The 11,222-nt window shown below is 45.9% G+C and overlaps 1 protein-coding gene across 2 annotated transcripts; it reads right to left on the bottom strand.

Moving 5' to 3' along the window:
* Positions 1-1,989: 1,989 nt before the first annotated feature.
* Positions 1,990-10,801, bottom strand: armc1 (armadillo repeat containing 1). 2 transcript variants are annotated; one of them, XM_060045407.1, is made up of 7 exons: positions 10,586-10,801; positions 9,817-10,025; positions 9,085-9,176; positions 6,281-6,473; positions 5,156-5,272; positions 4,765-4,839; positions 1,990-4,520 (listed from the first exon to the last, which is right to left on the bottom strand). In XM_060045407.1, exons 2-7 carry the CDS (start codon positions 9,976-9,978, stop codon positions 4,329-4,331), a joined length of 831 nt encoding a protein of 276 aa, XP_059901390.1. In that variant the 5' UTR covers positions 9,979-10,025; positions 10,586-10,801; the 3' UTR covers positions 1,990-4,328. The 2 variants fall into 2 exon arrangements, with proteins under 2 accessions (XP_059901390.1, XP_059901389.1); XM_060045406.1 differs by having other exon boundaries at positions 9,817-10,028; positions 10,586-10,800.
* Between the last annotated feature and the right edge of the window lie 421 nt (positions 10,802-11,222).

The raw sequence follows: 11,222 nt of genomic DNA on the forward strand, positions 1-11,222 counted from the left end.
GGAGGGGAAAGGTGCAGGCCCCCCCCTACAGGAACGTGTATTGAAATAATTAAAGTAGGATGGAAATGGGAGCATTTGCTGTGAATATGAAAGCAAGCACAATTTCTTTCCCCTTGAAGACGTGCCTGAAATGAGTTTCTATTTAACGTTGGTATATGACAGCTCACTGTCGCTCTCTAGTGGTGACCTGGCTGGGATGCTTTCAGACACAGGCCAAGTACCTTCTTCAGAGTTTGTGAATGGAGACATTGGCGAGTTGATTCAATATATCAGTTCAAGTTATCTGTCTGAACCTACATTTAGAAAAAGAACTGAAGGGATGCATTTTATGGTAGATATTAAAAAAAACTTTTATTGAACCAGTCTAATATGTTAGAACAAATAAACATTAGTAAGATAGCCTAAATACAAGTATTAAAATCCAAGATTGCAAGAGGCCAACTGAAAAATCCTACAACATGCACTCACATCTCCAAACAAACTCCACATTTACCATCAGTGATAAGGGATGGCTATCGCTCTGGAAATTTGCAGTCTTGGCACCAAAGCACGATAGCATTTCTTCACAGCCAAGGTTAGCCACACATGTGGTCACCGCTACGCTATCACTCTGCCTGTACCGATACCAGGGCCACCTGTCTGCCTGTACCAATACTAGGGCCACCTGTCTGTCTGCACCAATACCAGGGCCACCTGTCTATCTGCACCAATACCAGGGCCACCTGTCTGCCTGTACCAATACCAGGGCCACCTGTCTATCTGTACCAATACCAGGGCCACCTGTCTATCTGTACCAATACCAGGGCCACCTGTCTATCTGTACCAATACCAGGGCCACCTGTCTGCCTGTACCAATACTAGGGCCACCTGTCTATCTGTACCATTACCAGGGCCACCTGTCTGTCTGTACCAATACCAGGGCCACCTGTCTGTCTGTACCAATACCAGGGCCTCCTGTCTATCTGCACCAATACCAGGGCCACCAGTCTGCCTGCACCAATACCAGGGCCACCTGTCTATCTGCACCAATACCAGGGCCACCTGTCTATCTGTACCAATACCAGGGCCACCTGTCTATCTGTACCATTACCAGGGCCACCTGTCTGTCTGTACCAATACCAGGGCCACCTGTCTATCTGTACCAATACCAGGGCCACCTGTCTATCTGCACCAATACCAGGGCCACCTGTCTATCTGTACCAATACCAGGGCCACCTGTCTGTCTGTACCAATACCAGGGCCTCCTGTCTATCTGCACCAATACCAGGGCCACCTGTCTGCCTGCACCAATACCAGGGCCACCTGTCTGCCTGTACCAATACTAGGGCCACCTGTCTGTCTGCACCAATACCAGGGCCACCTGTCTGCCTGCACCAATACCAGGGCCACCTGTCTATCAGCACCAATACCAGGGCCACCTGTCTGCCTGTACCAATACTAGGGCCACCTGTCTGTCTGCACCAATACCAGGGCCACCTGTCTATCTGCACCAATACCAGGGCCACCTGTCTGCCTGTACCAATACTAGGGCCACCTGTCTGTCTGCACCAATACCAGGGCCACCTGTCTGTCTGTACCAATACCAGGGCCACCTGTCTATCTGTACCAATACCAGGGCCACCTGTCTATCTGTACCATTACCAGGGCCATCTGTCTGTCTGTACCAATACCAGGGCCACCTGTCTGTCTGTACCAATACCAGGCCCACCTGTCTATCTGTACCAATACCAGGGCCACCTGTCTATCTGTACCAATACCAGGGCCACCTGTCTGTCTACACCAATACCAGGGCCTCCTGTCTGCACCAGTAAGGAAACTGAATTTCAAATCCTCAAAGAGCAGGTTTGCTGCCCTCAGTGGTTTGCAGGCCGCAATGTAAGTCTGATCTGAATGTCTTAGAATGACGTACATTACACTGACTGGCATTTGAAGTGTATCAAAATAGTTTGTGAGATAAAAAAAAGTTGATGAATAAGACAACTGTAAGACTTGATTTCAAGCTCATCTTTATTTGCCTCAATAGTGGATAGATGAATAGCCGGGTTGTTTTTTTTGCCATACATTATATAACATGAGACAAAAACGAAAATTAAAACTGTACAATGAGAAGATTAAAAGTGTGAACCATCTTCATGGTTTATGTGTTCACCGTTAAGGTCTACAGTCGGATAGAAACTAGGGAGAAGGATCGGCAGTACAGGGAGTGATGCTTGGATATGTTCCACACTATGAGAAGCCAAACGTTAAATTAAACAAAGTACATGGTACTGATTCTGTACACAAAAACAAATAATGGAAGACTAAAAAACAGGAACAATTAAATATTAATACTGTTAATGACAAAAAAATCCAAACTTCTTTGTGATCGCTCCATGTGTAGGATCTAGTGGCCTCCCGCGGTGAGGTTGCAACCAACTGAAGACCCTTCACAACAAAGCAGGAGAGGCTATGGTGGCCTATAAGATGCCAGCAGCATCGAGCAGCCAGGGCTCAAGTGAAACGGTGCCTTGATATTCATCAAATGGGTCTGGTTAGTCCATATAGTAATAGGTTATGCTTACAAGTAAGATAGCGATTCAAAATACACATGATCAATTAAAACCACATCCTCTCTTGAGCAGTTTGTCCGTTCTTGGCTACTGTAGGAACATGTTATGAAAAGATTGCGGGCTCTGTGGAAGAGGGTCCTCTCCCTATTTTGATATAAAGAGCTCATTAACAATCCTAATTTCATGGGATTATCACTAATTTATGAATATTATATTAAATTCCTGCGAAGATGCCACACCATTCTACACCGTCCACCTTTATAAACCCCAGCTGTGACTTGCCTAAGTCTTCCTGCTGCGGTTCTATGGATCCTTGCTTCACTTTAAAGGGTCTGAGGTCACACAGTCCATCCAGCGACATGACCTTAAATCATTTCGACATCCACCCCACATAAACGGCACAAATTAAACCTGTCTGGTCAGCGGTTCGTGTGCCCCACATGTCAATGGGTCACTGAGAGGACAATCAAAGAGGGGGTAATTAGAATTAAAAGTGACAAGTCATTTGTCGACGTGTATGACCCAATCAAAGACCTTCGACAACTACCTTGCCCTATTGTTGAAATTGTTGTGGGAACATTGAGATGTAATGAACACAGAGCAGCAACTCAGTATTACTTATTCAGATTTTAAATACATAATTCCTTCATACATAGATTTGACATAGCAGCATACCAGGCACCATTCCCACAGCCCTAAGGCCTACTCTGCGTCCCTAGCCTCAGGAGCATGATGGTCTGCTAACGGAGTCTAGGATAGTCTGTAGCTGCTCTCTTTTCTTTAAGGACACTGCTGGTTCAAGTGAAGAACATTTGTTTAAGATTTACAAAACCATAGGGGCATGACATCATGAAGAGAATTGAGCATGATGTCAACACGTTTCAAGATGGGATATTTTGGCAACAGAGCATGCATTCTGAACCTCCTTTGCAAGATGGGGTTAGGGTAACCGCATCATCCTAAGATAACTGACTCATCGATGATTAGTCTTTTGCGATTGATCAAACAGATCGAAGCAACTGAGAATGAATTAAATAAAATTGGCATAATAATAATTCTTCACAGAATTATCTTCATTGGGCATCAAAGAGAAGAAACAAGACACAAATAAACAGAACAGAGGGTGCTAAAGCAAGATCTGAAGGACATTTTTCAAGAACACTCCTTGCAGAAAGACAGGAAAAGTAACAACCCAAAATATAAAATAAAGAGGATGAGTCAATTAGCAAGTTTTTTTTTTGTTTTTGAATCACACCATGCACAAAAAAAAGGAAAATAATTGTTCTTTTTGACAAACAACAGATTCAGTCATGGGATGAATCCTCATCCGACGTCAGCCACAAGACCTCGGACCCCCGCATGGCTTTTGCTTTGATGAAAAAAAAAAATACGTACATAAAATTAAAAAAAATCGGTAGCTCAATTCAAATCCTTCTGGCTATAAGTGGTGTGAGGCGTACCCACGTCTCGTGTAGTACCATAACAATAACAGTTGTGCAGTCAGCCAGTGGTGGGCTAGCTTGTTAGCTTGTCGCGAGGCATCAGCAGCTCATGTATATACAGGTTATTGCAGCGGACCGTGGCCTGGTCATCGCTCGGTGGCGGCGGCCAGAGACGCATGGTGCTAGACGGCCCGCACTAGGTGGTGGTGGAGGAGGAGGCTGAAAACCGTCTGAGGTGCCAGTCAGTTTCACAGGTAGGACTGTTGACGAGGGGGGGGGGGGGGGGCTGGGAGGGAGAGGAGAGCACACACGGGGGGAGCAACGCAACAGGAAGTGGTCACCAGTAGAAGGACCGGGTCAGGAAGTTGGCGGCGGTGCTGAGCCAGCCCGAGCCGTCGCCGATGGCGCCCACGCGCGTCACCGCCTTGTCGGGGTCCTGGGAGGGGCTCTCGTCCTCGGGGAGGTAGTCCGGGATGTCCGTGTTCTCCTCCACCGCCACCGCCTCGCCCTCGTGGAATGGCACCATGCGCTGAAACACACAACCACATGCTAATTATAATCACTCTCTCACAAACACACACACGGATCAACATGAGTGAGCCAAGCCTGACCCCTGATGGCGACTAGAAGTATTGCGTCAAAACAGTGTATCTTATAGTCAAAACACAAAATAAATGCTTAAGTTAAAATATATCATTAATAGTTCTGTTGTTGTTCTTCATCATCATCATCATCATCATCTGTCTGGGGTGGGTCGTCATGGCGACACTCACCTCTCCTCCGTCCTCTGCCTTCAACACCTGCTGGGCGGTCAGCACCTTGGTGGAGTTGATGGCTGTTCCCAGGGCCTAGCAGGGACAGTGGACAGTTAGGCTGGCTTAGAGCTCATGTATATGTAGGTTATCTATACAGCACTTTACAAGTCTGCCTCCAGGTGGAATGGGGAGGTATTCTAATTTGTAGCTAGGGCAGTTTCTGTTATCTATTCCAAAAGGAAATTACAGTTTTAATTAGACTTTTTATTAAACACAAATGGGATAACAGACATAACATACGGTCGATTAATGCTGCGCTTTAGCTGATCCATCACATTCTCATAGCAGTAGTTATGGGTATGATTTGTAGCATCCGCTAGCCGGTAGCCTCCCCTAGCCAGAAGCTCACCTCCGCCTTGAGGTCCGAGCGGATCCGCACCACACATCTCTTCACAGCCATCTGGAAGGTGAAGCTGATGACCCCGCGGATCTTCAGCAGGGCCTCCTCACACATGCCCCGCCGAGCCTGAACGCCCACACCGCGGTGAGGACAAACCAGGCATTGTGTCAGACACGTTTCAAATATCGCCGCCTAAATTACATTTCTAAATATATCCTCTTATAACTCAGTACCTGTGATGACAACATTCATGACAGTGGAACAACTGGAAGTGTTACACATTGTAGTTGCATATCAAATCAATACAAATATTTGCAACCTTACAATCATAAATCAAAACCAACCTAAGGGGGACAGTATGGGACTGCTAGTGGGCTTGTTCTAGTTAGGAGGAGCAGGCTTGGGCATCTTGCTCAATGGAGCACATTGGGTAGACTGGGGGAATCAAACCTAGGGGCTGGGAGTCTAACAACTGAGCTACGGTTTGAAGCTCCAGTAAATACCTTTTGTTGACCCGCTGCCATCGGAAGGGGGGGGGGGAGAGGGAGGAGACTAATTTATTACAATCAATTAACTCCTACGGATTAAGCCTATAGAGAAATGCTGCCCGGCATATTTTTGTTTTTTAAGCGTGTTCCTTACTGCTGCCGCCGAGCCACTAGCAGCTAGCTGCGCCTGTGTGTTGTAATTTGATCTGGCTCTGTGCTAGCTGCCCCGCTGTGCAGTGTTCAGGTTCAATCCCAGCACCCTGCTGTTCAATGTCTGACATTTACATCACACACACACACAGTCACACACACACACACACACACACACACACACACACACACACACACACACACACACACACACACACACACACACAGCTGTTGCCATAACATCGAAAAACAACATGAAAGACAGAGAGAAACACATACAGAAAAGGTATAGGGAAAGACAGAGAGAGAGTGAGTGAGAAAGAGAGAGAAGAGAGAGAGAGAGACAGAGACAGAGACAGAAAGAGACACAGGGAGAGAGAGAAAGAGACTGATGGAGCAAGAATCAAGAGGGAGAGAGACTGACCGAGACAGCCAGCAGGATAGAGACGGACAGAGAGACTTCCAGAGGGGAACAGACAGAGGGTGCGCTGCGTACCGAGTCGTCCAGCCCGTCGATGTGCAGCACCACCGTCTTGGCCCGCTTGTTGGTGGAGCCCAGGAAGAACTGGGCCTTCCTCCGGCAGGACGCCGCCGCTGCCTCCGCCTGCTCCGCCTCCTCCTTGCCCGCCGCCTGCAGGATCTCATAGACCTCCGACGCCAGCAGCTTGGTCTCCCCTGGCGACGTGGCCCTGGGGGGGAGGAGGGGGAGGGAGGCAGGATGAACATCCAAAATAGGTACATGGTGGATGCAAGTGTGAAAAGTTGTTTGTTGTGGGGATTGTGTGGATGTAGGGTAAGTGCAGTTAGGCATTTGGACGAAGTATATTGGTTTAAATGAATGGTTATATTTTTTAAGCAGAACAAGCAGCTAGTTATTTGCCTGGTCCAAAACACACCAGAACCAGGCACCTGTGCCGCCTTTAGACTAATCGGGTGGGAGCAGAGAATGGACTGCTACATACCGTTTGGCATAAAATGGACCAAAATAATACAACCAAACACAATTTACAATAAACAAAACCCCATTAATGATTCAGTCCAAAGCATAGAAGCATATTGTCATACTGGGGCAGTTGCATCTGCTGGGGGCCAAGTGTGCCAAGGATACGGGGCAGACCCCCCCCACCCCGCCCACCCCTTCCCTGATCTCTACCGAATGTCGGCTTCAGGATCTGATGCTGATGGGTCTTGAACGAGAGGCAGAAGTTTTCGCACCTGTATCCTTATCTTGCCCCCACCCCTACTGTGATCGGATCACCCGCGACACAAAGCATCACTAAAATGTAGACCACCACCAACACCAGCCCCCTTTTCAGTAAAGGTCAGCCAGCTTCATGCCCTATGCTAGCCAGTGTGTGGCTCCATCTGAAGCTGGAGGGTGGCCGCGCGGTCAGTGGTACGGCTGTTGTCCCTACCTCCCCTTTCCTCGGCTACAATGCAGCACTGCCCTTCACAACTCGATAAAGTGTAAACAACCCCCTGCAGAGTTAGCCTCGTTCTGGGGGGATTGACAAAACGCCAAGCAATAATCATAGTTGAGAAATCCCCCTTGTTAAACCTAGTCTCTAGCTTGTTTCGGTAGTAGAGGTTGCCAGCGTTATGCTAGAATGCTAGTGTTATGCTAAGTTGCTAGCATAATGGTGGGTTGCTGCCTTAATGTTAGATTGCGAGCGTTAATGCTATGATTGGCAGATCATTTGAAGATGAGGCTAACGCTAACAGGAAGCAGGTTTCTTGGTGAAATCTAGCTGCAGGCAGCCATTTTTCTAGACTCTGTTGGAAGGCTCAAAACAAGCAGAGTTGAATAATAACCTCATGGAAGGGATGGAGGCGAGGGGACGGACAAATAGTGCAAACTCAACTTGACCTCCACCCAAAGTCAAAGGGGCCGTCTGAGGAATAAAGGTAGCCAAGGGCCCTACACTGCAGGGCCCCCCACCGCTCTGGACAGAAGCTGTGTGTGATGATGACTCTTGTTCTGTTCTGTCCAAGAAGGACAGAACAAACACAAGCTAAGACGCTACTGGCTGATTGTGAAGAATGGACCACGCCCAGTCTGAGGGGTGAAGATGATGAGGACAGTCCCTCATGGGAACTCAAGTGACACCCTTCACAGCTCACGGATCACACAGATGGGGAGTTACCTCTTCTGATGCCTGCTACACACGTTTTTACCTGTACTTGTTTTAAGTGTCATTAGCCGCGTTTACATGAGCACTTCTGATACAATTTGATTCAACGGAGAACAGATGGTGAAATTTGGGAACCAATTTACGAAAAAGCTTTATATTGTACTTTTTTTTATGTTTGTGAATAGCGACTTTTTGACATGATCAAAAATGAACATAGACTACCCAAATATAATTGAGATTCATACAACATGACACTGTGCGTTTACATGACACTCAAGAAAATCGATTTATTGGGTTAATCCGACTATGATTGGATTATTAAGATGCATTTATACATCTTACTTAGCCTTTATTTTGTATCTATTTTACAATTTCTTTTGTATATGTTTTCTTTTCTATTACCATATTTAATTTTATTGTATGACAATGTTTATATGCTTATATGTGAAGCATCATGGGCCATCATACATGTTATTTGTGGTTCTTGCCACCACTTAGACGCCGTAGTTCTAGTACTAGGCTGAGGCTACCTTCCACCACGTCTCCCCAACGTGACGTCATCGCCAAATTGCATTAGAAAACACCCGTTACTACCTTAAACAACAAAAACTGGACTTTTACACCGTTTTGTAGAATTTTTTTAAATTATATACTGTACATATAATATACTGAGTGCTTTATGTACCCATTATTCGACAGTGGTGGTCAACCTGCAACACAGCCTTTAATCATTATTGAGGGGGCTGGATGGACATTAAAGCTTAAAAACATTCATAACATTCCCTCGACACAGAGTACATTCTCTTAATTATTATTATTATTGTGCAGAATACAACGCAGGCTCAAAAGAAAGGGTTTCTGTACATAAGCGTGTGTTTGTCTTAGTGTGTATATAAGAGGTTGTGAGGGATAGTTACAAGTCGCGAACCGGAGACAGGGAGAGAAAAAGAAAGAGAAATATAGAGACAGATATATTTACAGAACGAGAGAGGCGGACGGAATGAGAGAGAAAGACAGACGGACAGGAAGAGCGGGACAGAGGAAGAAAGAGAGATTAACAGAAAGACGGTGGGAGACAGAAAGAGATGGTGAGAGACAGAGAGAGAAGGAGGGACATAAAAAGAGGAAGAGATAAAGTGAGCTTCAGCAATGGGAAACTGAGACGTACTTCTGCATGACGTTCTGCAGGCTCAGCATCATGCCCAGCTCGTCCTTCATCTTCTCCCTGTTGGCGCGACACTCCGCTAGGTACCGCACAGCCTTGAGGACAACGAGGACCAGCATTAAGACACATTTTACAAACAGAGTCACTACGGACTCACCACGCTTAACGTCGGTAGGTTTGCTTTAATACACATATTAAGACACTCACTGTGTGTTACTACCGTTTCATGTACTCCTATAGTGTCATGGTTACATAAAACCACTTAGATGTTGACTCAGATTGTGGGCTCACTATAAGAAGTAGATGGAGAGGACCGTTATATAATGGATGCATATGCAAGAGTTGTTTGTCTACCCAGAATAAAGAGTTAATAAAAAACATGAAAACAGTACTTGATACTCTAGCGGTGGTGTCCTGGTTCATATTTAAATTAGATTTTGTCGCATTTACTAAATAAATGGATGCAAGAGAATGCTTACTGAAGAGTCACTCAAAGATGTTGTAACAACACCGGCCAAGTGAGGGCGACAATGTTTTGGATATCAAACCCACAAATTAAAGTTGCAGTCTTGAATTCGGGGTAATTAAATTAAATGTACTAAAATCACAGTTGTGGAAAACAATATTTTTTATCGAGGCCAGCCCAGATGGGGATTTAAAAGAGTTACCATGTGAACACAGTTTTCTTGTAGCAGACATCGATGTTGGGCAGCAAGACGTATGTAAACACATTACCAGTAGTGCAGAGTAGACGACCTGCGGATTTGTATGATCCAGGAAGAGTATCAGCCCTGGTAGACACCCATGGTCTTCAACTATGGCTCTTCTGTTGAGTGGGTCTGCTGCCAGGTCCCGCAGCTGGTTGACGATCGCTAACGCATCCATCTCCCCACTCATGGTGCCTCTGGTCTGGGGGCCATACACATCAAACCGGCCACCTCACTCTACTTGAGAAAAGTGAGAAGAAGAGATTACGATATGCACTTTAATCAAAACAAAAGTAATAAACGAAAACTATCCCAATCCCAGATAATAAAAGCTTCGCTTTCTTTTTTTCAAATAAGCACATCTGTGGAGTGCACACAAAGAGCACAACATATTCTCACATAATGAACCTTCTTAGATACAGGTCAACGTGTGTCCATCTTTGGTTATCTACATAATGGATGTGTTTTTATTTACAGAGAAGAGATTGGGGATTTAACTGGTATGTCTTAACTTTTGGTGTGACCCTTGGAACAATCCTGATGCTGGTTGCTGATGTGACACGCAAAAATAAAGTAAGCACTCCAATGGAGAAAAGACTGCTCTAAGCTTGGTCGACTGGACGTCAATACCCTTTGATTCCTCTGCAAACCTTCACTTATACACAAGCTCAAGCATTAAGAGGCGTACATAGTCAAACATAACATTGTCAACGACCCCGAGCTAACCTCAATTCAAACCCGACCGATGCGTTGTGGCAGCTAGCTAGCTCCGAGGCTAGCCCGGTGACAAGGCTTACCTTATCTCAAATAGATGTCTTTAAAATCATAAGTCAGCTCCGGATGAACGGTCAGAAGGACATATGAATTTTCGACAAACTGACCCTATGTATACACAATGTGGACAATAGCCAGAAAATGAGTAAGTATAGGCCTTGGGTCGTACTCCTGTTAGCTGTCTTTAGCAGGGCTGTGTTGGTACCAGGCACTGGGTGTAGTGTTGCCAGATTGGGCCCGAATTTCCGCCCAATCTGGCTGCAGCGCGCGTCAGCCAGTGTTGCCAGATTGTGCGGGAAATTTGGGCCAATCTGGCAACGTTGACTGGGTGTCCCTGTTTAGTCCACCGTGACCGCCTGCGCCACAGCCACCTAGCTCCGTAGAGCTGGAAGGGTTTCTTCAGGTTTTCTTTGGCTGACCGAGTCCAGCGACTAACAATTCAAATCCTTTGTTCGCCAAGGTTTTATTGATATTTGTTTCGGTTTATTGAGGTTAGGACGGGTCGGGCAGCGTTCCTCTAAGGCAAACCAACGCCACCATCAGTTGACTGAAAGAAAGACATGCATGCAATTATTTTTTTGGGGAACTATCTACAGGGGGAATAAAGTAGTTATTTAATGTAAGACACATTTTTGCCTGCCAAAGGTAAACCACATCTGT

This window comes from Gadus macrocephalus, chromosome 23 (genome assembly GCF_031168955.1).
Source record: "Gadus macrocephalus chromosome 23, ASM3116895v1".
Classification (NCBI taxonomy): Eukaryota; Metazoa; Chordata; class Actinopteri; order Gadiformes; family Gadidae; genus Gadus; species Gadus macrocephalus.